The following is a 27,153-nucleotide window of genomic DNA, read 5'->3' as shown; positions in this document are numbered from 1 at the left end:
ATTCAGAACTGCTGGGTCCTCCTGGCTGTAAGCAAGCAGCGGATTCAAGTGCTGTAGACCAAAACCTGATTTTTTCCCAACAATTGTAAAATAGAGATAATAAATGGGGATTCTTTGTGACACGCTGTGATTCCCATATGTGTGTTTGCTGTTTTGTACAGGTCGGGTCTTGCTTTGCAAGCATACTTTCCTATGCTTACCCTCATAGCAGAATCTCGTACTTGTAGTCATGCTGAAGTCAAAATGCGCTATATTGCCAGGGTGAGGCTATGAGTGCTTTATATAAATGGCATACTGTTCTAGAAATGTGCAATGTTCCTGTTGTCAGTTAAGCACACTCTCTTCATTAACTTAAACGTTGTGTGAGGGTTTCAAAATCCAAGCTGAAACTGTTTCATATCTTCATATTCCCTCTCAATTGTTTGTTGCCAGAGTATTTAGGTGCAGCTCATGCTGTATAAGTCATTTCAGTTATGAAGTAAATTTCACTTCCATTTCTGTTTGAAATTATCTGAAAGCAGATTGCAATCTTGTCTAATCATTGCTTCATGTAAAGCTATTTGTAAAGTACCTAGAAATAGCTCTTTGCTTTAATTTGTTTGTATGTAGCTCACTGGTGTGGGGAAGGCCTCTACTAATGAAAATAAGTCAAAAACCAGTAAACCAGGGAAGTTGTAAGAATACACAGAAGGTGACTTGATTTGTGCAAATCAAATACACACACTTGTGGGTGCATTTGATTGTGTGTATCCACATCCCACTGTAGAGTTAACCTTTAGAATTCACTAAGTAGTTTCAAAGCAGTTTGGTTGTCTTGTGAAAACACTCACAGATGCATTAAACAGGATACAAATGCAGGAAGGGCTTAACTGGCTGCTGCAGCAACATGATCAGCTGGTCCTTGCTTTAGGGAAGCCTGATTCTCCTCTTTAGTGATCTTATGCTGTCCTTCGAACCATCTGCCATTAGATCTGCAGAGGTGTTGGTTCACCCTTGAATGAGCCTCACAGCCCCACTCTCTAGAGTGTAAGATTGTAGGTTAAAAATAACCACACAGAAGGAGGTGTTTTCCTCATTCTTCTGCTGTGGGGGTAGCCAAGTATGACCCCTCCATAGTCACCCAGAATTAGGTGGGATGAATGAAATCTGTGTCTGAGAGGAGCAGTGAGTTGCATGGTCCTTACAGTCCTACAGCTTTTACACTTGTAGTGAATGTTAATGTGGTTTCCTGATGCTTATCTGTACTGACACTCGATTCATCTAGTCCTGATGTATTTCTACAACAGTAAAAGTTATTAAAAAATGGAGCAATGGCACTTGATGAATATCAAGACCCACTACCGTTACTGTTCAGCATTTTATAGGATTATAAGTGTTTACTGTGATACCTGGGCTTGAATTACAGAGAACCTCAATGAATCAATTAATGTGTCGTGTTCTGGCTTCCACTGGGACCTCGGAATTGTTTGGTTCAGCAACAGTAAAGGCTGAATCCTCCAAGTAGTCCTGGAAAATAAATGGGAGCCTTGCAAATGCTTCTCTTGTGGGAGAGACAAACCTGGTTCCGTACCCTCCTATCTGCAGAGCCTTTGAAGCTGATGTATTGGCAGGTAGTGTGAGAAATGCTGTCTGTCAGAAGAGAACAAAACAGCCCTTTAATACTGCTTTTCTTCTTCTCTGATCCAGTTTTGGAGTCTAACGTGCTCATGCACCGTCAGCTCCTGTGCAAGTGAATGGAGCTAACAGAGGGCATTGCAACTACCTTTTGTGGTGTTCAGTCCAGTTTGTTCGTATTTCAAACATACAAATGCATCATCTCAACAACAGTGGGGGGGAAATTTCCTCCTATGCAGTAATTGAGCTTTTCCCCAAAGGAACCAGGTTTGATGCCACAGGGTTTGAGTGCTTCAGCCATCTTCTTCATAGAAATCTCTGACTTTTTTGCTGTACAAGTTTCTCTTACCTGTGTCTTTGTTTCTTTTTGTGTTGCAGTGTGACAGCGACAGTGATCAAGAAGAAAAGGTAAGAAAAGAAATCGCTAAGGGAGCAAAAATAATTTGTTGGATTTGTTGCATTCATTTATTCCTCTTAAACTGTTACTTATTCCAAGTTTCTTTTGGGATTGATCTAAAGCATCTCTCTACAATGAAAATACTTCGTTTCCCTTAATTTAATTTTGGAATAGACTTCCAAGGGAAGAGAATTCGCATTAATATTTTGGAGGCTCCACAATTCTTCCTCAAGCATATTGATGCCATGGTTTGTGTGGGCTGTTTATGAACACCAGTCTCACTACCAACCCTTTCTGTGGCAACATTTTCCCTTGGGAATTTCTAACAGCAACCAAATATGTTTATAACCCTCACATTTGCACTCTTTAACAGTTACTTGACCACTGTTATCGCCTGTTTTGCTTCTCTGCAGGCAAGGGTCTTCAAACTCAAATTGAAGTGTTATGGTTGATATATATACAGATCTGTCTTTTTAAAAACAACATTTGGAAACTGTACATTGAGTCAAGTGATACAACTTGCTGATAATTCTCTTGATAACTTCGGGTTCCTAAGTGGAAAAAGGGAATAATGTCACACTGAAAAAGTCAGGCACTGATCTGTAATGCTGCTTATTGTTCAGAAGACTAATGGTAATGAAGAAGTAATATTTATTCTGATGCACATTTTGATGTCTTATTTAATGTTGCGAACAGACTAACATCTACCTTCCTTCTTTGGCGAAAATGAGATAATACTTGCATAAAACTGGTCTAATTTCTTTATTTGCAGGTTAGGTTTTGTGATTTTCAGTTGGGCGTTGAGCTTTAAGGGATGTTTTAATAATATAATCACTTTTGCTTCCTCTTTCACTCGATAAATTGAGGGATGGAAGTTAGGGGAGGACAAAATAATGTCAGATAACGTCATTCATATAACAGCATTGAATTGCTTGGAGTTTCATGGGTGGTTCTGTGAGCTAGGTCCAGGTCAAACCAAGAAGAGAAATGACCAAATTGGCATGCAGTTTGTACAACAGAAAAGAACAAATATGTTGTAAAATCCACAACACAACAATGAATATAGAAATTACCATTCATTAATTTAATTAATTTTCTATAGGATTTGTATAGCAGGAAGCCGAGGAGATTTTCAACCCATTCTGTACAGAACTACCAAAGCTCTACCCTTCAGCTTGTTTTAGTGATTTTCCAAGTAGAGATTTTTTTCCCCCATGTTTCTTAATAATTTGCTAACTGTGTTAAAGAACCACTATTTACTTTGAACCGCAGTGATTTCCCTTTCATAAGGGAACTAATCACTGGAGTTAATCAGTGTGACAACAGAAAGAGGAGGTTTTGTTGGGTTTTTGCACAGAATATTAACCTGCACTTTTAGAGATGAATTTTTAATGCATTACCATTACATTCCATCCTGTGAAGCGATTATTCATTTTCAGGATGTTCCTTATGCAGTGGAAGATGATAAACTGAAATTCAGCTCCCATGTTTATGGCACCCTGAACTAGAAGTGTAATTTCCTGCCACCGCTTCATTTACAGAGCTAAACCTCTGCTCATTTCACAGTATTTTTCTCTCATAGCTGTATAAAAAGGCAGAGAGGCAGCTTTTGGGGATGGTGGTGGTGTGCTGGTTCAGGATAGTTTCGACGACACAAAGCAAGGGAGACTCAAGGTTGTACCTCACACAGAATATCCCAGTACTTGTGCAGGATGCATTTAAAATCCAGATGTGTATTTCATCTCTGTGATCTATATTTTGTCTTCCCCACTAATGAAATGAGATTAAGTGCAGATCCAAATATCCCCAATAATTTAGTAGTTTTCAAATCCCAGAGCCAGAGCAAGCTTTGAATTTCAGAGCTCAGGCCCAGTTCTAAAAGACGACAGCTAACCCTGGTGTATTTATTCAGGCTGCTCTGGAAGCCTAGGCAAAGATCTAAAGGCCTTGTTCTGCTGTTAATTTGAATTCAGCATATGTAGCCTGTTATAAAATGCGAGACATCATCATTTGAGCAGGTCAGGCATATTCAGATGAAGACAAATGGTGCTTATTTGATTTTTTAAAATCAGGAAATGAAAAAAGTGCTCTCTGGAGAAATCATGTTCTGCCTGACTTAGATGATAGACCAAGGCATGTACCCCAGATAAGAACAGGCGCTCGTCTTGCGGGTTTTATCTCTGAAGGACGGTCGGGACTGTCAGCTCGCTGACATGTGCATTATCCATGTCATTTTAAACAAAGTGACCTGTAGAAAAGTGCACTCTGCCGTGACATGATAATGGGCTGTTGGATGACAGGTAAAGTACACACTATAAAGGAGGCTGTGCGTTATTCCTTTGTTTAACTGACAAGTAGAAACTTCTTTTCTTCAGACAGGCAGGATCTTTTAGATCTCTTTCAATAGGACCCAGAAGATTTTTCAATTCCTGCTTTAAATAAAATAACTTCTTGGTTTTGGACCAAAACTTCCTATAAGCAAAATGCACTGGGAGAAGTGAGGGTGCCAGACCTCTGGGCAAGAGATTGATGCTTTCAGAAATAGTGCTCAGCATCCTCAGGTTTCATTAATAACCATAGGAGCTGAGGGTGCTCAGCAGGATTAGAAGTTTTAAGATCCTTGACCCACACATTTTATATCATGATGAGGGTATTAGCCTCTGACTGTGGAGCTGTTCTAGCAGTGAATTGTCAAATTGCTCGTGGTCGGTCCTAGGTCAGTGTGTTCTGAGGATTGTGGAGTTATTCTGCTCCCACCAGAAACATTTTTGCCTAAAATGTTTCTGGGAAGAGGAGATCTGCTTTTCCTTAGGATTACCTCTTGCAGAGTTTGATATCCTGAAGCATACAGAATATGGTGTATTTCTGCAGCTGAACTCTGCACTTGCTGTGCAGAAAATGGAATCAGTTTTACTGCATTTAGTATTTTTGAAGACAGTCCCACACTGGTCCTTCATTGTGCCTGGGAAATAAGAGATCCATGAGAGGTAAAAGTAATGCAAGACAGGTACATACTTCTACTAGAATAAATAAGACCTGGAATCCAGAAAGATAGACTAGTGCTTTTGAATGAAAACCAGCAGATCAGGATGATGAAAGGTGTGCGACAGGTCACGGTGGCTGAAAGACAGGTTGGTTCAAGCATGTCTAGATGGACCACAGTGAAGTAGGAGAACACAGGAAGGAGCGGGACATGGGAAGCTGAGGAGCAGATGAATAGTGAGTGGTGACAGAGTAGGAAAAGTAATGTCTCCTAGGCTGTAAGTATGACTTTTTTTTTTCCACACTTGAATACGTATCTATCTGGCTGCGTAAATCGTTGTTGATATCTGATCTCTATTAGGTGATGGCTGTGCCTCCAATCCATCTTCCCTCGCCTTTAATTGGGAGCCGACAGACAGAGCCACTTTCTGTCTGTGTCTGCCCTCAAATGAGACATTTCTCCAGAGGTTTCTCTGGAAGAAGAAACAAGGATATTTAATTGAAAAATGAAGCAGCCCCTGCTTAGCAGTACTGTAGCTAAGGCTGTGTCAGCATCTCAATTTAAAATGACATGTTTTGGGTGGATAATTTGTCTATTTATATAGATTCATGCCTCTTCATTCCGATTTGGCACACAGCTCCGGACTGGAGCACTCAAAGTAGGCATTTCACTCTCCTGTTGCTAAAAAACCTGAAGTGGTTACAAGTGTGTCTGTGGAGGGAGAATAGATTTGGGAGACTTGCATCAGAATGTGAAGCACTAATTCTTAGAGAGATGTCATTTTCCATCCTGGGATCCTTTCAGCAAATGCCATTGGGATTTCTTACTGAATCAGAAAGAAGTCTGGATCCCTGGGGAGCTCAGATTTTCTCCATTAAAAAGTCTGTCAGTCTTACAGTGAGCAGGTCTCCAGAGCTCATAATCTAAAATTAGGGCAAGCTATCGCACAGCTGCCAAACTTAAGTGCAACTGTATTATCTTGATAGCTCCATACAAGCTTTAAAGAGATACCTGTGTTAATTAATACAATATTAAAACCGTAAGTGCAAACACACTGGAACCAAAAGGAAGCCCTGTTTTGAAAAGCTGTACAAACAGCTTTGATATGGATGTCAAGTGCTAAAGACGAGGTAAGGAGTAAAGTCCGGTTTCATTCACCATCCCTCCCATTTCTCCTCACTACTCTTTAATTAAGCAGGTCTTAGAATTAAGGCTCAATCTGAGGCACTTTAGTGATCTTTCACGTCTTAGGAAAATATAATCACTGATCAAGGGGGCCTGCTTTGCAATGTGCACAGGGTTACTTACATCTGATTCAAGAGGAGAAGCCTGCTTCTCACTTGAATCTTATCCAACTTTGATAGCGTGTACAGTTTAGAAGATTACTGCAGTTGATGACTTAATTCTGTGTATATTTTAGTAGTACCCAAGCAGTTCCCTCTTGATGAGGCTCTTGAATCCCATTCAAATGTATTCTTCCAGGAGCCAGCAGTGTCTGCCTGGTTCCAGCTGCAGCCCCAGCACTGCCCAGTGTTCTACTGAAACAGGCTTTGCTTTGGGATGTCATGTACGATGCAACAGAGGGGGAAAGAGACCAGTTAAACCAGTGACAGAATAACAAATTCCACCCCAGCTTGGAGGGGGTTAGGATGGGTGGATGTTGTGTTGTTGGGACGGAAGCCTGTGCTGGTGGGATTGGTTATTTTGCTCTTAGGAAAGAAAAATAATGTGCTTTGAAAGCACCATGAGAGCTGGGGAATGGTGTTTCTTCCATCAGAATGTTTTTAATGATAATGCTGATACATTTGATTGCCTATAAACCAGCTATAAACCAAAGATTGTGGCACAGAAAACATCATAGATCATTCTGGTATGCTCAGATCAAGGAAATGTGGGGGGGTTGTGTATATCTGTAAGCACACAAAAGCATTTATGCCTGTATCCTATGTGTGGTTTTGAAGTGCTTTTGGACTACTGTTTCGTGTATGGCCTTTGGAGAGAGATTTTGGAGTAGTGCTTTGGCAGATGTCTGCTGCCCAGTTTGGTACGTAGACTCTATTTCAGTGTTTGGTAGTTAGATATCCACACGTACAAGTGTTTGTGTATTGCTGAGCAGTTGTGTATAGTTTGCTTTCCAATGTGCTCCTGGCTGCATTAAAAAAAACCAACACGGTTTTTAACCCAGCTTTAGAAAATCAACTGGTTTAGGCAATTATAACTGCTCTGATGTATTTATTATAAGCAGAGTTTGGGATGAGCCTACTTAAAACCATGCGTCTCAGTGTCACTAAATAAATGCAGTTACATGGTCATGAACTTAATACAGGTGTAATTCACTCTCATGGGGGCAGTTCCATTAGCTCGGGAATTTTTTAGTAGGATGCATGGAAACAAAGCTCTATTGGGGATATTTTTTCCCTCACTGCTGGAAAGCATGAGAGAAGGGAAGAGTCTGGGTAGCACTTGAAAGAGAAATGCCCACTTGGATGGTGCCAGGGCTGTCGCATGTAGATACCTCGGAGCCAGTTCAACTTTTATATGACCATCACTGTGGCCATACAGTAATATCTGTATTCTTCTTACTATCTAAAAGCTCAACCAGGGTTTCAGTTCAGTGTTTATGCATTGCTGCAGTATAATTAATAAATTAAACTTTCCCTGGTCTGAAAGATGTTGGTCATAGAGGGAACTCTCAGCATTTACTGAGCCACAGTATCAGCATTTATTTTCTCATCCTGTTCCCTACGATCTTTGACTCCTGGTGCAGGTATATGAAGACTGGGGTGATTCCTAAAGGAAAACTTCAAAGTATAAGATGTATCAACTCCAATCTAATATGAGAGTCTAAGAAAGTAGTGTGTAGCCTTAGGGTTGTGTGAGATGTTCCCCAGCACTCCCAGCTAGGGAATGGAAGGGAAAACCGCTGGAACGGAGCTTCTGTGGGGTTGTGACAGCCTGAGGTTCAGGAAGAGGGGATTGACTGTGATATAGGCATGGAATTTTATGTGGGAGCTTCAGGAGGGGTTCGTAGTTGGAGCCATCTCTCCCTGGACTGAACCTCCCTAGTAGAAAAGCCTGAGTAGTTGTCAGGCCCACTGAGCCCTCACACCCTGGGCAACAGCACGTTGTGCTCCTGGAAGGGCAAAAGGATTACATATGACAATAAGAGGGAGTTGAATTCATGGAAAAGCTCCTTAGATGGTGGATACCAACACGTTTAGCAAACAAGGCTCTGTGGGAAAACGGTGGCTGAGAACCTGATTGTAAGCTATTACTTAAGGTCATGAGATAGTGAGATCTTACTGTTTGGCATATATTTATTTTGGCTAGGGATGGGATTAGAGAAATAGTTTCTCAATATTGCTCCTGGAACTGTTTCTGCAGCTCCAGGATGTTTCCCATCAGCACGATTTATACTGCATATTTGTACAGGTGTTGTCTTTTTAACTCTGGAAAATGCAGCACCTTAAACTTGCCCTGAGGGTGAAAGATCACCCAGACTTTATATGCTAGCAACGCTCAGGCAATCATGAAGTATTTCTTACTGTTTAGGGCCCATTAGGAGGAAAGATAAGGATCCTTTTTATTCATTTGATGTGCCACACAGAGCATCCCTACAGCTAGAGTGGTAATAAAATTGGAGCCAAGCATGTTCCTTGTAAAAGATGATGCCTTTGCCACTAAGGGGAGCGAACACGTTGCTTACAGCAGTGGGTACTTGCTCTCCAGGCTGGCTGTGCCACGGAGCCTCCAGCCCGTGATTTGTCCTGTCCTTTATCATCTCTGTCACTCAGCAGCATGTTGTCATAGGTAACGTATCAGTCCTCGCTCCCCCTGCCCTCTCCCCCTTTCCACCCAGCTCCCCTTCCCTTTTTTTTTGTACCCATTTCATGTAGAAAATTTGTATTTACTTTGGGAGTGTAATTTGTTCCTCATGGATAATGTGACCCTTAGCGGAGCTGGATCATGGGTTAGTTGAAGTGATATTTTCCGCTAATGGTAGTCGTACATCATTGCTGTCAGCTCGGGTTAGGAGGCAAGCACATTACAGCTCCATTTTACCTCTGCAGGCATCTGGGATTATTTGCCATAACTGAGTATGACATGACCACACTACAGAGTGCATTAAAATTTTACTAGCTTCTCAGGCAAGTTCCTTGGCTCCAGTCTGCCTTCAGGCAGGCATAATGATGGATACCTTGAAGGTCCTGACTTCCTGCACCAAGGATACTCAATGTCAATGGCCCAAACGGGTTTTACTCTCCCCAGGGCTTTTGACCATCTTCTGGCAGTTGAGTAAACAATCATGAATTGAAAAGCAGGAAGGTGGGCACAGAGGCCCCCACTGCTCCTCCTAGGGGATGCTGAGCTTCCGAAGGCCCAACACTGTCACATCGCTATCCTAAAATACAGCTGCTCAGCCATCAGGTCTTAAAAATAATCATTTTCAGACTGATGTGGATAAGGATAAAATCATTGCACAAAAATTAAACTTAATAGGAAAAATACCCAGGGTGGTGGAATGATACGTGACTATTAAATGTGTGAGTGTGTAACAGGCAGGTACCACGATGCATAATAACCAATATGTAATATGCAAATACACCAAATGCTAGTGTCATATTTGTATGTTCCCATTGCATTCTATTTTATGCTTTATGCCTATACGCAGTAGGCAGATTCAGATACACAACTGTAGCAGTGCATTCATTATTTATAATTTAAATTTAATGAATACATATACATATTCATTATTTAAATTTATTATTTTTGTATAAGCAATTACTGTTCTAATATAGGATCTTGGAGTATCAGCTACAGTACACATGTATATTATTTTTATGCCTACATGTGTGTGCTATGAAAATAATATACGCTATTTCATTATGAAAATATGATAATATTATGAAAAGAATGTGTATTCTTTTCATGGCACGTATCTATTTATATAGATGTACAGTATTTGCAGCCTGTCTATCTATATATATAGACATCCAAAGTTAGAGGTATAGCTATACAGGGAAACGTGTATTAAGGAAACCTAGAGGAGAGATTAAATTGACTATAGTCATGGGTTTAAATGCTCCTTGGAAAAGCATAATCTGTACCCCAAGATGATTTCCTTCAGCCTCCTAGTGGTTTTCGAAGTATCTGCAGTACAGTGTGGATGGAGCTGCCCACAAGCTCTCCTCCCCACAGCAGCACTAACACCTCTAACACTTTCAGGCAGAGGTACATAATTCTATAGAGGATTTCTGTGAGGTAAGTAGGTGTTGGTGTGTTTGAAATCCTAGAAGTTGCTCTCTTCTGTCCTCCCTCTTTATTTTGTGTGAATTAGCAGATGGAGGAAGAATGAAAAACCTTGGGTTTGTTCAGCTTTTTGGTTTATTTTTGCAAGTGTTTAATTGCATTTCTATTCATGGTAAGGTGAGAAAAGTGTGAGGGCTTAGTTAGCACTTACCAGCTCATATGCTTCTTAGTAGAAGATGCCTGAGTTCAAAGTATCCCTGAATGCCCATCACTGCATGTCAGATCATGCCACCCAAGCTGCACTCTGCTTTTTCTGTTGTCTCATCTAGGGCAGGGGTTTAGGATATGATACATACAGACAACTTGAGATTTTGGTTTGGTATAATGCAATCCTGGCAATAAATCTTCCTGTCCTTATTGCAAAACTTGGAGCCCAACTTTACTAGGCCCAAGAGTTTTATCTGTGTATAGGTTGTGGGATTTGATTCTCTGTAGGGGAGGAGGGAGAAAGAGGAGATTAAAGATTCAAGTTGATGATGTGTTTGGTACTCTGTAAGAAACAGAAGAGACGGTTTCAGACATCTCTAAGGATAACATGCTAATTCCTAAAGCCTACCCAGCAGCTTAGATCACATCCAGACATTCCAAATGACAAGGGTTCTGCTTGTTCACATCTTATTGTCACTTTTTTTTTTTTTTTTTTGTAGCAAAACTTTCATCAAAGTAGTTCCATGAGGGATGCTAGAATATGTGGGAATGCCAGGCAGGATTTTCAGGGTGCCACTGATGCAGAAGGAAGTAAAATCACACTGATCTCAAGTGTAACAGAACTGTTCTTTCAAGTCAATGAAGAAGTAAGTGCCTGTGCACACACACAGCCTTTGGAGAAGTTATCCTGGGTGCTGTGAATTTCAAACTTGAAGTTTGAAATGAGGTAACTTGCTTAAGAAGTCTTCAAGGTATGTCTTTTAATTTGCAGAAGCGTCTGTGTATCTTCCACACTAAAATAAGATTAGATGCCCTGGAAGGAAATCTGCATACTGAAACATGCTGGCACATTTCTCCTGATCAATACATCTATATATAGCTATTGGTTGATTAGATATATGTTTTATATGTGTATTTGGGAGTAGGTATTAATGAGCATGCACGTATAGTATGTGTGTATGGAGACAGACAGAAATTCAATCTGTGGATCTTGGAGTTTGGCCATGTCCAAACTTTGTAGATTATAAAAAGTGTTTCTTTAAGGACTGCATGTTGCTGTATGTTGTGCAAGTACAATATTCATATATGCTTTGTGCTATGGAATAACATCTGTTTTTCATAACAAATCACATTTTATAATCATCTATGAGGTATGCTCCCCATTCCTGAATGTCTGTTCTCACATTTCCTTGAATGAAACAAGTCTTAGGCTTGAGAACTGAGAAGGTGAGACATTTCTGTGGAGGTTAATGCAGAAAGAGAAGAAGAAAGAAAATACAGCAAAGCTATGGTAATTATTTCATGTTTTTAAGAGTCTTGGAGGCCACAACACATGTAACCATCTCAGGTTTCTCACAAACATATCCAAGGACACGCTGAGAACAAGGAGACAGGAAATTAAATGCATGCACCAACGAATTGAGAAAGATTCCAGCAAGAACCGCTTTGGGTTGCTGCATATTTCTCTCCATCTGGCTCAGCACTAATAAGGGTATTGGGGACTTGGAAGTGGTAAAATACAGCTACCGTGTATCTTAGATTCCAGAAATTCCCCAAACCAGGGTGGAAGTGAAGGGAGTAACACATGGCTTGAGTTAGGGTTGGGTCCGCAGGTACCAGCAGCATAAGGACCTTTCTTGACTTTCATCTTTCTCTTAATGCACTGCAGGTTTTGCATAACCTCTTCCTCCCTCTTCCCTCACGCTGCCTACAGACAAGACATTGTCTTCTCTGGAAGTCTCTTTGCCTTTACCTTTCTATGTCACCCCTGGTTTGTTTGTTGGAGGGACACACCATCAGGCTTGCGAGACCTTGGTTTATCTACTTCACACAGAGATGTTCTGAGAGTCAGAGAAGAGCAGACTGAGTATGTTCCAAATGCTTAACAGCAACAGAGCACCTTACCTTGGCTGGTGTATGATGGGAAACTCCACATACATGTTGTAAGCACCTCTGAAGGATAATGCTAATGAAAATGGGAAAAGGTCAAAACATGTTTCACTTTTAGCTGGCTGGCTTCTCCCAGGCTCTGAATGTATCCACACCATGAGCTACCATCCGTGGCCTAAGGTGAACCTGATGTGCTTTGCTTTGAAAATGAGAGTCCAATTGTGTGTGCTGACTCTTGCAAGCCTTTCTCTGCACTGTGTTGAAAGTCTGGATTCATTTCCAGGCATTACAAAGCTGGCAGCTTTGGAATTTTCATGTAGTAGAAGCACCAAAATGACCTTTGTGCCTTTGAAAATTGCCTGGGCTTTCTAATTCATGCCAGTATCTCCTCAAAATGCACCACTGAATTTCTGGGCTTCACAGCCCATCTCAGCATCACATTTAAGCTGACTGTGGACATCCAGACAGTATTCAACAAGGTTGTTCATTCATAACAAAAGCATCCTAATTGAGTTACATTATTACATTAACTGTAGCAATCAGATTGAACCAAATCACTGAGCGATAATGTCATTTTCCAGGGTATCATTTGTAGAAACCAGTTGTGCTGTAAGATGCAATAACTTGCTTCATCCTGTAGAGTTTGTGGTGACTTATGTATCATATCAAATTCCTTACTTTTGGAGAAAAGCGAGCAGTTAATGCATGGCTGTGAATGGGCACTGCGTGATGAATTTATAAAGGATCATTTAACAGATCCTAGGCAAACTGCAGCATGGGTGATATTCTGTAATAGCCTCAGATAAAGGGGCTGTTCTGGGAAGCTGCAAGACATGCAGCACTTCCAAACTGTTAACTTCTGGCAACACATTGGTGGTGCTGTTTGCTTTAGGGGGTTTTGATAGGTGGCTGCTTTACTGGCTTTGAGTTTCCCATTGAGGACAAATTCTCAGCCAGAGACTGGGCAGGAGGAGAGAGAAGTTAATTTTGGATAGTATGTGCCAAATTGTTATGAGTAACCTTATTTTGAAAACTGTTTCTATCAGCGTTTTGATGTGCCACCAGCACTTTGGGGTGATTCTTGTTGTTGATGAATTTATACTTTTTTATCTTGTTTTAATCTGTGAAATCTTAATGACTATGGGGAGGACAGGAGACATTTCTGATACTTTAGAGCAGAGGAATAGGATTTGGGACCAGACAGGGTGAGCCATGAGTGGAAGCCCCACATCCCTCTAGTGAGTGCAGTGGGGAGGAGGGCACTGAAACCAGGCAGCCTCCTCAGTTCATGCATTCGTGTCTTCCCGCAGGTGCCCTGCCCTGTTGCTGGCATGCATAAGTCATTTACAGTCTCAATAGATCACTTTAGTTTCTGTCTTAGACATTTCCATGCCCTCAGTACAGCAGCATGTGAGTGTGTGGCCTTCCTCATCTTTGTCATGATCTCTGGTGCAAAATACCCTGTGGCTGCAGCCACCAAGGACATCTGTCATGGAGAAAGGGGGTATTAGATCATCTCAGATTTGTGCCCTGTCAAGGCCGTCCTGCTTTTGAGTTTACCTATTCACAGCAACTGAGAGGCCTGGCTATGTTTCTGTGAAACACTTACAGTCCTTCCACTTCAAGGAGCTGAAGAGGTAGGAAGTATTGCCACCACTGCCTGCACGGAGGCACTTCTCTTTGTTCTGTTACCAGGGTCACTTTGATGGATGGTGTCAGTGCACCATGATAAAGCAGACAGGCTGCAGGCTGAATAAGATCAGTTTTAGAGGGCATTGCAAGGGTGTTCAGTCAAGGCTGTTCTCAGTATAGGAGAAATCCATATTATCTTGTACTCCCAGGAAAATACAAACACGCTGGAAGATCAATGTTCATCCTTGTCGTATGTCATCACAAATGCAATGAAGGAGAGGCTCCATCACAACTTCTGTGCAGTCACTACCATGCTTCTGTTTCCCTTTCCTGGTCCAAGAATAACAGCAGCTCTGAACTTAGTCATTATATGGTCTATGTCTGGGGCTCTGTTTCAGTATAAACAGAAGGTTCACGACTGAAGACTGTGCAACTAAAGCCTGAAATCCACATGATGTTTTATTATTTTTGCATTGTTGTTTCTGTACAGCAGCCCTCAGAAACCTTTTCCACACTGGATTCTTACAGAGCTATTCATAGCACAGAGGAGAAACCATCCTCGTCTCTCAAATCTTTTGATATAAATAAATGAGATTGTGTGAATTAGAGGGGAAATTAAAACAAGGAATGAAATAAATCATCCAGTCTGGGCAACCTTTGCCGTGCCTCACCACCCTCATAGTGAAGAATTTCTTCCTAATGACTTAATTCCTTGTCCTGCACATGAATTTGACAGATCTCAGTGAGATTAGTGCCATTTAGGATTTCCTCCATTGAAAACCATAGCATTGTTTCACATTTCACCTGGTGTGAGGGATGCCAGGACCTGTGATTCTAGGTCACATACTGCTCCAGGATGTGATTTCTGGATGGAAACAAGAGGTGACCACTTTCCCCCTCTGCATTTCTGGGGGTTTAGATGGTGTGACTTCTTTTGCGTGCATGAGTTATGTGTGTGGTTACATAATACTTATTTAAATTAATAGTTGTCTTTAAGTAATTTAATGCTTATTTTTGTTAATGGGAAACCTGACTGAAGAGCTTTCAGTTGGCTGCTTTAGCAAATCATTACAAACTCCCTGCTACTTCCTGTGATAACATTAATCAGAATGAACTCATTGGCTACTAATGTGGATGCGCTATGTAAGTCAGTATAAATGTTATTGTAATTTACCATTAATTAGTGTCCACTTCTTCTAAAGTGCTAAATGACACCGAGCACCCTGATTTCAAAAATCAACTGGAAATAGGAACAACTCTACCTACCTAGGGAAAATGCTCAAATATCTCTTAGAAATGGCAACAAAAGCTTAGGAAAAGAGTTGGACAAGAAGGACCACTCAGCTGGTTTAGGGTACAGGAGCTACATCCATTTCAAGAGGGACCTGTGCTTCACAGTAGCTCAGACTGACCACGGTGCTGTAGGGGATGTATGTACAGCAGTACTTCTGTATGTATTTCTTTGCACATGGGTGTTATATGGACTGGTTTCCTTTCTAGATGTAGGGTTTATGATGGTGTGCTGTTCAGGCTGTGTTCTGGGGTGAATTTCATCACTCTAGAAAAGCAGAAGAGGTGATGCTTTGGGCTTCTGGGACAGGTAGAAAAAGCAGAGTGTGTTCTTCACTCCATGCAAAGCAGGCTGAGGGAGGCCTAGCTGAGCAGGTTTTATGCCTTTTTCTAATGGAAATGCAGGTCTGAAGTTGGAAATGCTCTTTGCTCTTTTTCATGGGGAAATGGCACGTTTTTCTGGAAGTTCATTCTTAATCGTAAGAATATTTTCTGTATGTAAACTCACTCAGCTTTAGCCAAACCTGTCTGCCACAGTATTTGCCATACCAGGTAAATACATAGAAGAAAAATGTATAGAAAAACACATACAAAATTCAGCAGATGAGGAAGAACCAAGTCACACTTTAGTAGTGTGTTAAGGATGTTTTAACACCAAACCCAAGCATCCCCAATATAACATCCTTTTCAAACTGAAGCTTTTCTGTTAAAAACATGAAGTTGTGGGAAGCAGAGAGAATAACCATCTAGAGCTGGAAGTGGACAAGAGGAAACGCTTCGATTCACATGGAAATGATTTCTCTTGCCTAGTATAATTTCACCTGCCCACACTGCTAAACTTCTATATTACACATTTCTGTCAGAATGTCAGGAGAAATGATAAGCCTTCTCAGAGCTGCAACCTCTATTACATACAGAGAGCATTGCAGCCGAGGCTTTCTTGTACAGTTTTAAGACTTTTAGTTTGGTCTCTCAAGTATAAAGAATACCCTCCTTCATGACCCCAGCCTCTTGTTAGTTGATAGATGAAATCTTTTCTTAAGCTGAGTCCCTTGTCTATTATGTTTTCAGAATTCAAGGTTTCTCTTTAAGCTTCCTGGCTTACAGCCAAAGGTACATGGCTTTGTTACCCAGAGAAATTGCCTTTATATTAACAGGAAGTGGCTCTCTCAAACTGCAGACTTGCTGATCTGCTTCCAGGTGAGGAAGAACAGGTTTGTAGGTGTGATCTCATTCTTTGGCCATTGCCAGTAACTACAAAAAGAACAGCAAAAGCTGCTGTAGTTGTTGGGGATTTCTATTTGTCTGTGTTTTTAATTTGGAAAGCTGGGATCTAGCATAAAAGCAAAATACAAGCTGTAGTCATTCCTGTGTTTTAAATGTTCTTTTAATCTCAAATGTATGTTATTACCTATAAACTATAGTTTACATACCCAGGAAAAATGCACATCAAAGGAAGGGGAGGTTTTGCTTCAATGTCATCTGAAGAATTTGAGTGTTACGTAAAACAAAGAGAAGAGGACTCATTTCACCAGTTAAATTGTGTTCTGGAATACTCAAATAGAGATTGTTGTATCAAATGGATATCATAGAAAGAATATTTTCTGTACCATCTAAGTTGGAATCTGGCCATTGCAATGGCTTAACTGGTCAGGTACACTGTGAATCATCACCGATTCCTCTGTGTCACACCAGATGGTTTTTACCTTTGCCATCTAAGTGAAGTAAATCAGCAAAACGAGCCTTCCTAGAGATTCTCATTTAAGAACTCCAGTGCTTTTTCGTGTGACTGCTAACTCAGGGCTTACCAGCAGAAAAAAATATTCCAGGCTAATCAGATATGTGATTTCGTTGAACTGAAATACCAAGAACTAGTTAGGAATAGATTCTTTTAGTAGGAGGCATTCATGCTTATCTGTAGATACTGTTAAAGCCATTTTTCTGTTTTAGATAATGACCAACTGCTGCAGTTTTCTGGATTTCAGTAAATGTGATGAATGATGGGGGGTGGGTGGGTGTGCGTGTGTTAAATTCAGTACCAATTGAGAACCTGTTGCAGAGACAGGTACTTTAATTCACCTTCATGCAGAAATGCCCGTGTGATAAAACCTCTGGGCACGTTTTCAGAAGTACAGAAATAGCAATTCACATTTGTAACAGATCTGAAAGGAAAAAGGCCCTAGTAATCTGCTAAGCAATAAGCCATCCTAAGTTTGTTTAACTGATTGCTGCTAATAGGATCCGTTTCTAAGGACATGAAGAACAATGAAACAGTGAGGCAGGAAAAACAGAATTCAAGAGAAAGCACATTTTGAAGAGCTCTTTAATTAATTACAAAGATTCATATTCATGTGCGTGTAGTTCCCTCCACCCCTGCTTTTGAACAACAGAAATACTCAGCCTGATGAAAGATTCCCATGGAAGATACTCACTGTGGAGTGCCTTTACTTATAAAATCCACAGTAAGTACCATCACATCCCCTCCTTTCTTTTGCTAATATTGACCTTGTAAGGGGCTAGATTTTCAGTTGTTATAAATCAGTCTAACACCGATTACCACTGTGCTTCCTTGATTTGCATCAGCTCTAGCCTGAGCGCTATCCTCTGAGCACGAAATGAAGACAGAAGTTACCACTAAATGAAGCTGACCCTTTCCTTTAATTTGCAGTCAGTGGAAGAGCTCCTTGAACATGAACTGCCAGGGCTGTATCATTTGTGTCCCTCAGACGATCATAGTTCAGGTCAGACTGCCTGACCTTGTGGCTAAAACCCAATTGAAAACCTGGGCATGTTTGTTCTCCTCCATTTTTATATCTGGGATAAAGAATTATCTCGGTGCCCTTGCTCGAGTGTCATGGCACTTAACAGGGAAGAGTCTGCGATAGGCAGGAGAAGTAAAAACCTGCAATCCATCTCATGAGCTGCACTTCTTCCTGGCAGGCTGAGTCTCTCCTGATCTTGCTCCTCACAAATCCAGTATCATACCTTATCCTGCAAATTTTAACACAAATCTCTTGTAGTCTTGAAGTCAATGGAAAGAAAGTGGTTGGGGTGTAACCGTTGTCATCTGTCACAAGAAGGATTATATGTGGTGAATTCATGTGCAGGCATTTTTGTACGTATCCTTTAATATCCAGTAGCCAGCCAAATCTCATCTGATGCCCTTGAAGAAATGCAGGGATCTTTTGTTAGCTTGTTACTTCAGGTTAAGCATTTCTTGGGAGTGCTGAAATGCTTAATGCTGAGATATCTTTGTGGCTTTTCAGATCACTGCTCTGATTGTGAAGACATGAAGGGAAAAAATGATAGGGAGGATTTGTCACCTGGTTTCATTTGAGCAATTGCTTTTCCCCCTTGGTAAGATATAGGACATAACAGGAATCACCTAAATGTAGACAGATTGCAGTAACACACACGACAGTTCTTTATTGATTTCCATTACTTACGCTGTTCATTTCCTAAGAGGAAAGGGCAGCTAATACTGTATATTCTTTAACATAAACCAAAGGGAAGGCTAAGCTGGTGCATATGAAACGTTGTCTCTTTATTCTCCATATGCACTGAATTGAATTGCAATTTCCTCCTTTCATTTTCGCTGTGTTCTCTGGATGTCAGAGACAGCCAGGTATGGTTGTAGTCCTTCCCCAGCACAGGATCACTGGGAGCCTGCAGGTAATGAGTGGACACACATTGTGCAGTGACAGGGTTTTCAGACACAGCTCTGCTAATGAATCGATGGTGCTGCATAAAGGCTTAGGCCAGGCAGCCCTCCTCTGGGGAGGGGAACCTTTTCTCTTATTGCAGACCCTTCCTGTCTCTGTTTTAAGTATTTTGCACCTTTATTTAGAGGTTTCCTTAGTTCTTGTCATTGTATTCATCTGTCTGTTCTACATCTGCATATCTGAGCAGCTCACAGGCAGTGCCAGGGGTATTCCCCTACAATGAATGGCATCGTTCTTCCCCTGTGCAGAGACCGAATGGGATCTTCTCCCTCCTGCAGCAGTGCACATCATTATCAGGTGGGGATAACAGCATTTGAGAAGGGTTTTCAGATGTGTAAAAAATCAGACCAGGTCCTGGTGAAGAAGTAGGCCACTTGTCCTCTGCTGTCTGGGAAAAATCTTCCTCTATCCCCTTTCCTCCTTTCTTCTCTCTCCTTTTCTCTTTTTTTCTCTCCCCTTTTCTCCCTCTCCCTCCCCTCCAGTGGATCTTTCAGCCATTTCTTTGAATAAAAAATTAATAATGGGAAAAGCTTGTAGCTGGTCCCTGGGGTAGAATAGTGGCTAAGGATGTAAAACAATGATTTGAACAAACAGTCTCAGGAGGATAAATGGAGTTCTATAAGTACAACATCTGTAAGTAAAGGAAAAATATATGTAACTGAAAATATTTGCCTAGATAAGCAACTTCTATACTAAAACTTAAGCCACAGTATTAGCAGCTTGGAATAGATTTTCAAACCCAGCCACACAATCTAGGAGATAGGATTTAATTTTCTAAATAGGATGTGTAGATGTCCAAATCACACTCATTCCTAAGGACAAGAGCTGTAGATGGCATTTGGGTGCCTGGAGATGTAAACAGGCTTCTTAAAGGATTTTCAGAAGGACAAAAGCAAATCAGGCAGCCAGCTTGCCTTGATTTTAATAGGAGTTGCATGTCTGACTTGCTTTTTATGCCACCTTTTTCTGCAGGGATTTACCTTCACTAGCACAAGACAGTTTGAAAATGATACTTGGAAACATAAGTCACTATGCTCCTAGAAAATGTGCCCCTGAGTTCCTAATCAGTGTGCTGACAGAAAGTAGACTGGAAAGCATGCTTCCATTTCCCTGGCATGGGTCATGGCCAAACACTGGCCCTTTCTGCCAGCCTTTTCTGCCAGCCTGCTGTTCCGGGCTCCGCAGAGCAATCCATAAAGCTCAACCAGGGAAGGCCGGGCTGGCTTGCATTTAACAAGCGTTAAATAAGGAACTACTTTGATTTTCCTAGGCTAACCCATGCTCCTATTTATAGAAAACTTCTGATTTAAATATAAGAGATGAGACTGGGAGATATTTTTGTGGCTCTTGCTGGCGTATTGAACCCTGTGCTGTTACAGCATGCTCTGGGTGGATTCTGCTTTCTCTTTACTCCAGTGACCTTGCCGCCAAGCACCTCCTATATGAAGACAGGCTGAGAAAATTGGGGCTGTTCAGCCTGGAGAAGAGAAGCTGCGTGGAGACCTCAGAGCAGCTTTCCAGTGTCTGAAGGGGGCTACAAGGCTGCTGGAGAGGGACTGTACATCAGGGACTGTAGTGATAGGACAAGGGGGATGCGTTCTAACTGAAACAGGGGAAGGTCAGGTTAGATCTAAGGCAGAAGCTCTTCCCTCTGAGGGTGCTGAGGTGCTGGCACAGGGTGCCCAGAGAAGCTGTGGCTGCCCCATCCCTGGCAGTGTTCAAGGCCAGGTTGGACAGGGCTTGGAGCAAGCTGCTCTAGTGGAAGGTGTCCCTGCCTGTGGCAGGGGTTGGAGCTGGATGAGCTTTAAGGTCCCTTCCAACCCAAACCCATCTGGGATTCTGTGAGTGTGTGTTATCCAAGACCTTACCCAACTGCAGCAAACCCTAACTATGCTCCAAACCCTGATGACTGATAATTTAAGTGGCAGTTCCTTGGTGAGGACAACCCTCCACAAGCCCAGAGGCAAGCACAGGGCCCTTTCCCCAAGCCCTCTTCTGCAGCACCTTCCAGCAGACCCTGAGCAAGAAAGGTGAGAGCTCCCTGCTCTTCACTGCCCCGCCCTCTGCTTTCTTTTGTTCCTCTCTTTGTTAAGTGATTAATCTCATTCTGCTGAGATGATTTTTTTCTGTTGAAAGGTAAAAAACCCCTTTAGTCAAAACAACATTTGGGGGAGAGGAGGAAGGAGGGAAAGGAGAAAGGAGGGGGAGAGGAGTCCTCCTCACAGTTTGCTAATTGGTTCTTTCACCTGACAGTAGTTTGTGTCAATTAACTTGATACTCAGTGCAAGTGAAATTAATCCACCTGGGTCAAAAGCTGCTATTAATTTTTAATCAAAACAAAATGCTCACTCGACAGATTTGTAGCTCCACTTAGAATAAACAAGATGCGCATGAGGTGGAATGTGCCACCAGGCTCCGCTCCATGGAGAGGCTCCTGGGGATAATTCCTTTCTCTCCTGCAAAGGGGTGGAGGTGAGGTAAGTCAGCTGCTAATCATACTCTTCTTCCAAAGAGGCTGTTTCTCCAGTGTATGTATACCCCTTCCCCAGTGTATATCACCCCTGGAAATCCAAACCTTGCTTGCAGTAGATTGGCTGCCCTCAGTGCCCACCCAACTGTTCTAGGATTTCCTCTGTCATAGAATCATGGAGATTACAGAGTGGTTTGGGTTAAAACTCATCCGCTTCCGACACCTTCCACTAGAGCAGGTTGCTCCAAGCCCCTGTGTCCAACCTGGCCTTGAATGCTGCCAGGGATGGGACAGCCACAGCTTCTCTGGGTAACTTGTAACCAGCTCCAATGTGATGTGACCTTGTCCAGTGACCTTGTCCAAGTCCAGGGCTTGGTGGCAGTTAGCATATGTGCTCCCAATGCAGTGAGCAACCCAGGAGATCTGAGAGGAGGAGATGTAAGACATGCTGCACTCTGCAGTGTCTCACTCCTGTTGTAAAGCCGCTCACTGAGGCACCCACTCAGCTCTTCTCTCTTTCCCATTACTTTGGAGACAATAAAAGCAAAGTGTTACCTGTTGGTTGTCAAGGTATCAAGCCTTGGAGGGGATTTTCTTCCCCTCTTTGTTTCCTTTCCCCAAGTAGTACCATGTCTTGGGATTTTTAGACACTAATTGGATTTTTTTACCTACTGTTGCCAGTGTTATTCTGTGAGGTGAATATGTCTGCATACCTGAATGCTGTGGGCAAGTTATACCTACGCAGCTTGATACCTGCTCTTGCACTGCTTCGGCCAAATGAATCAGAACAGTGCATCTATCTGAAGGAGTGTGTTAATCAATAGTGTATAGCACTCCTTGATGCAGTGGTAACATGGTCTAGTATGTGACACATGCTCAAAGACATAAAATGGTTACTGGGTCTTCCTTCTCTTCCAGCTGTGTCTGGTCCACGCAGCTGCCAGGGTTGCCTAGAGGCTGTATAACCTGGATTAGGACTTTACAGGAAAGAATACATCCTTCAGTGACAGGGAAAGGCAAGAGAGTGAAAAAGGAGTGACAGACTCCTCCAATGGGCAATGTCTCCTATGCAGAGGATATTAGTAGGCAACAGTGAGACAAGGATGTAGTTCAGAGCATGGAGGAGCTGTGTCTGTTACACTTTAGAAGTAACAGTAGTAGAACTAATAATAATAACAACTTTATACAGGCAAACTGAGTAGCTGGAACTGGAAGGTACAAAACCTGTAGTGAGTAAACTGCCTGGCCCTGACTCCTAATTCAGTAGAGGAGATTTTCAGGTACAAAGGGAATGGAAACACTCAGCCTGGGTCATCCCATGTGTGCTTCATCCAGAGAGAAACTGCCAAGTGGTGGCATTTCCCTGAATCCACTGGTCTTCCCTGTGCTTTCCATGTGGATGCTGCCTCACCAGCACTGTAAAGGAACAGTCTTAGCTGTATGTTTGTGTGGCACATAAGGTAGCAAACCACCGAGGGTGCAACGTACCTTTCTCTGTGTTACTGTACTTCAGCCATTCCTTGTTCTCATCTTTTTTGTCTTTTTCCTTTTTAATCCGTTCTGGAGCAAAGTGGGAGGTGAGTAAGCAGTGTGATACCCTGGCAACTGGAAGCTTGCATTGCTGATGGATTATTTGCATATCTTGTAGATAGATAATCTTTTCTTCCCTTTCAAGGTGATGTGATTTAGTTGCAGAGAGATTAGGGGAGCTTACCTGAACTCATAGAGGAAGTTTGGTGTTCTGCGGCTTAAACCTTCATATCAGAAACATTGCTTCCTCCTGTCTCGCCCTCAGCTTACAAGCAGCAGCAAAGCCTTGCAACAACAAGCACTCAAACCAATAATATGTATCCACACAAGGAGACTGTACCCCAGTCTAATAATATCTGTAATGACTTAGATGCAGGATATAGCTGGGGATTAATGACTAACTGGCATTAATGTGCCTCAGATCATCAACTGCTTCTCTGTTGGTCATTAATCCCCAGGAAATAGCCTCTGATAAAGCTACTATTGCTTAATTAGAACATGGTTGACCAGTTGCAGTACACCACTGTCTGTGGCTTTTGGGGAATAAAAGGAATAAAATGTCCCTATGAACCTGTTGAGTACGAGATGGATCTTCTCCTATGTGCAGGATGTATGCCTGTGTCTGGAGACAGCGTCCTCAGGGTTAAGCTTCACATGAGATTGGGTAGACTCTGTCTCTTCAGCCTTGGACTCATTTTCTGGCTCAGGACAGCCTTTATTCATTCCAAGACAGATAATTCTACATTCCTTTAGGGCTGCTGGTAAGAGCTAAATGACAGTGAACTGTATTTTTTCAGAGATGGCCAAAGTGTATTTTTTAATGGAAAATACCCGTTTTAAGTCACCTCATTTACTCTAGTGCAATAGCATGGACTTTCCACATTTCATGTTTATTCATTCCATTTTTCTTGCTAGTCTTGGAGCCATAAGGGAAATATATTTCACCTGTAGTTTTCTGAAAAGAATAAAGAAGATTCAGTCCTTTCCTAGCTTGGATAAACATCCATGTGAATCCTCCCTAGCTTTAAGGTACGGAAAAGAAAACTACTCCTTTATGTTTTCAGAAGTCTTTAACCACTGTTCAAGCCCTAGTTTCAAGAAGATATTGGTCATTCCTTCCACTACATCAGACAGGTCAGTAGCAATATTAATCATTCATCACATCCCCAAACAGCATAAGCATAGTTGTTCATGCTAAAAATGGGATCCAAAGCCCAGTGAAAGCTTTCTGAGGTTTTCAGTGGGTTTGGACCAGGACCTAGAAGCACCTGAATGTCATGAATCAATCTCCACAGTTTCTCCCACTCTCCTCTGGGTATGAGATTTCGGCTGTCCATGGCATCTATTGCAATTATGCTCACTCTTCCCAACCTCAGGCTGATCTTTAGGTATGCAGGCCTGTACTTCTCTGCTTTTCATTATCCATGAATAGCATTTAATGCCAAAACCGGGGGGGGAGACAAGCTTTTTCCACAACCTTATGTGAAATACTTAACATTTAGACGTCTTTAGGATATACTACACACACATTCCACTTTTACAAGACCAATATAACACTTTCAAAAGTTTTATGAATTCCAGGATGTAACCAGAGTACTTGTTAGCCTGTTTTGAATAAGCCAGAATGGCTTGGCCTCAAAGCTGCATAGTTAGCAAATCCCTGCTCTGTTTATGAGCAGTAGTTTTGACCAGGTCATTGAGAATGGCGGAGGATCAATCTCTACACTCTCTCCACAGGTTTGTCTGCCCAGTTCAATCTAGTTAAAATTTTAGGAGCAATAAATAGGGACATCATGACTATGAGGTGATGTTTTAATTTATATTTCCAGGCTCCTTGAATCCTGCATCACAAGTTATTCTCTAAATGCTTTCCGTAAGAGTACAGTATTACTGCTGCCAGGACAGCAACAAGTTGGAACCTGCATCACATATCTATGGCAGGAGGTTATGGAAAGGGATCACAGAACAGTCCAATACTGCTTTCCATGCTGGCATCCACAAATACAGTGACACTGCTAGAAATCATAAGGCAATTTGAGAGCTGCACCTATGATGGTGGTGATGCCTTTTGTGAGGCACAAACATTTTGGAGTCGTATTTAAAGATTTACAGGGACCAAGGGAAAAGAAACATGTAGGGGTTGAGTGAAAGGTTGACCATTTACTGTGTAAAACACGAGTCAGGACAAGGCAACCAGAGGTTTCATGCTTTATTTCATGCATCCCACACTATTGTTGAAGGAACCGCACAAGCTTTGTGCAGACTTGCTTTGTAAGCTTGACTGGGGTGCTGGTATGTAACACCCTCTTGCAGTAGATGAGGAAGTGTATTTATAAATTAATTTATAAATGAGAGTTACTCTTCAGGATTTCACAAAATGTTCACTGCTCTTGTGTGGCTTCCACTGTTGCTTTTGTCTTCTAAGGGCAAGTGTGTGTTATGGTTGAAGCTCTTTCTGCAGAGAAACAGCAAAGAATCTAAGGACCACTGAAGTATTGTTTCCTCATTCAGAGGCTGAATCTGTATTTAAATAGCATGTAGGTGATACGCTGCTCCTGTGACACAGGAGAACTCCATCCAAATAGCAGTAGTCCATAAGCGGCTTGTTGATGACTTCATTCCTTTCTGCCTCCTGGCCTGTGGAACAGTCTTTATTTCATTCAACTTCTTTCATGTCTTATTAGTCAAGAGGAAGAAATTCAATGCTGTTTTCCTTTGAGATAGTCAGGTCTTTGGACATTGTGTCTTCCCACTTGTGAGTTGTGGCACTAATGGTGTTACATAAGGAATCTCAGTCCTCTTCTGGCCATTTTCTTACCTCATACTGATGTTGCTGGAGGCTGTGCCTGCTTGGCAGGGTTTTCCTGCAGCTAAGAGGCATTTCCTTTAGCAGTTTGATCATTTCTGTAGAGTATCTTGAGACTTGCAGTCTGAGTCTTTGACAGATTCCTGATATTTGAGGTTTGCTGTGGTCATGCGACATGAACCTGATAAATGGTCCATCTGGTTGTCATTGCATTGGCCACTCTCTGCAGCTCATGTTTAGGAGTAGTGAGGTGTAATAATGTATCCTGCAGTTCACGAGGCCCCCAGATCATTACAATCAGATCTATATTGGAGCAGCTGGAGCACCGTGGCCTACCTAGCAATAGAAAGCATTTTGTTTAATCCATTTATATTGATGTAGCCAGAAGAATAAAGGCCCCACAAGTATCCTCAGATTATTTGATATTCTGGAAGCAGCCTCTTTCAAGAATTTATTTATGTTTCAGTCTCACAGAAGTGGATACTGGCTGGGAGACACAATTCTGTTACCCAGAACAATACCAAAATTCCTGTTGAAGGAGATTCTGGGTTTTGCAAGCTGTTTGGGATGAGTTCTGTAACAACTTTGGGTTGGCTATAGCAGAATAGGAATAGAGACACAAAGACTGTAAATACTAATCAGTGTAAAAGTGTGGTTTCTTTTTTCTTGCGGGGTTTTATTTTGAAGCTGTATGTAATCAACAGCTCCTTGCATGGATCTTTCTGCACTGAGACAATATATATACATAGATTTTTCACATGCCTCAACTTCAGCATTGCTGCCATATTCTGCTCACTAATGTCCTACTTTCTTCTTCATCATTTCCTAAGCAGTGTTATTGACCTATTATAAGAAAAGCAGAAATAACAATAATTAAAAACCTCTTCTAAAACTGTCCTCTGATGAAATCAAAAGGGTAGGAATGAACTCTGGAAGGTAAAGGATGTTTCCGTTTTGATTACTAAGTGCTTGGGGCAAGCATGATCTTTTTGTTCAGTTTGTGAAGCAACCAGTGTAGTAAGAAGAGTCCTTATCCACAGCCAGGGCTCACAGATCCACTCGCAGTATAAAGAATAAATAGTTCAAGTAACATGGCATTTAGCATCTAAAGTAGCTGTTGTGGTCTGAAAGGTCTCTCAACCAGAGTACCATCTGGGTTAGAATTAGTGCAAGTGCAGAGATGCACATGTGAAACGTCTAGTAATACTCAGGAGCCGCGTACTTCTGTTGTTATCCTTAAAGACAAGTCATAGAATCATAGAATAGTTAGGGTTGGAAAGGACCTTAAGATCATCAAGCTCCAATCCCCCTGCCATGGGCAGGGACACCTCGCTCTAAACCATATTATCCAAGGCCTCATCC

At 41.8% G+C, this 27,153-nt stretch overlaps 1 protein-coding gene across 1 annotated transcript in view; it reads left to right on the top strand.

The window, feature by feature from the left end:
• Window positions 1-243: 243 nt before the first annotated feature.
• The window catches only part of LOC133212646 (autism susceptibility gene 2 protein-like), a 213,681-nt gene continuing 186,771 nt past the window's right edge, over window positions 244-27,153 (top strand). The window contains exons 1-2 of the mRNA XM_061354294.1: window positions 244-261; window positions 1,993-2,022. Of these exons, the coding sequence (XP_061210278.1) occupies window positions 244-261; window positions 1,993-2,022 (48 nt within the window). The remainder of the gene's footprint in view (window positions 262-1,992; window positions 2,023-27,153) is intronic.

The sequence above is a fragment of the Neopsephotus bourkii genome, unplaced genomic scaffold (assembly GCF_033783945.1).
Source record: "Neopsephotus bourkii isolate Nb327-2 ecotype Australia unplaced genomic scaffold, CSIRO-AGI_Nbou_v1 NB_726, whole genome shotgun sequence".
Lineage (NCBI taxonomy): Eukaryota > Metazoa > Chordata > Aves > Psittaciformes > Psittacidae > Neopsephotus > Neopsephotus bourkii.
This window is presented reverse-complemented; position numbering and strand designations above follow the sequence as displayed.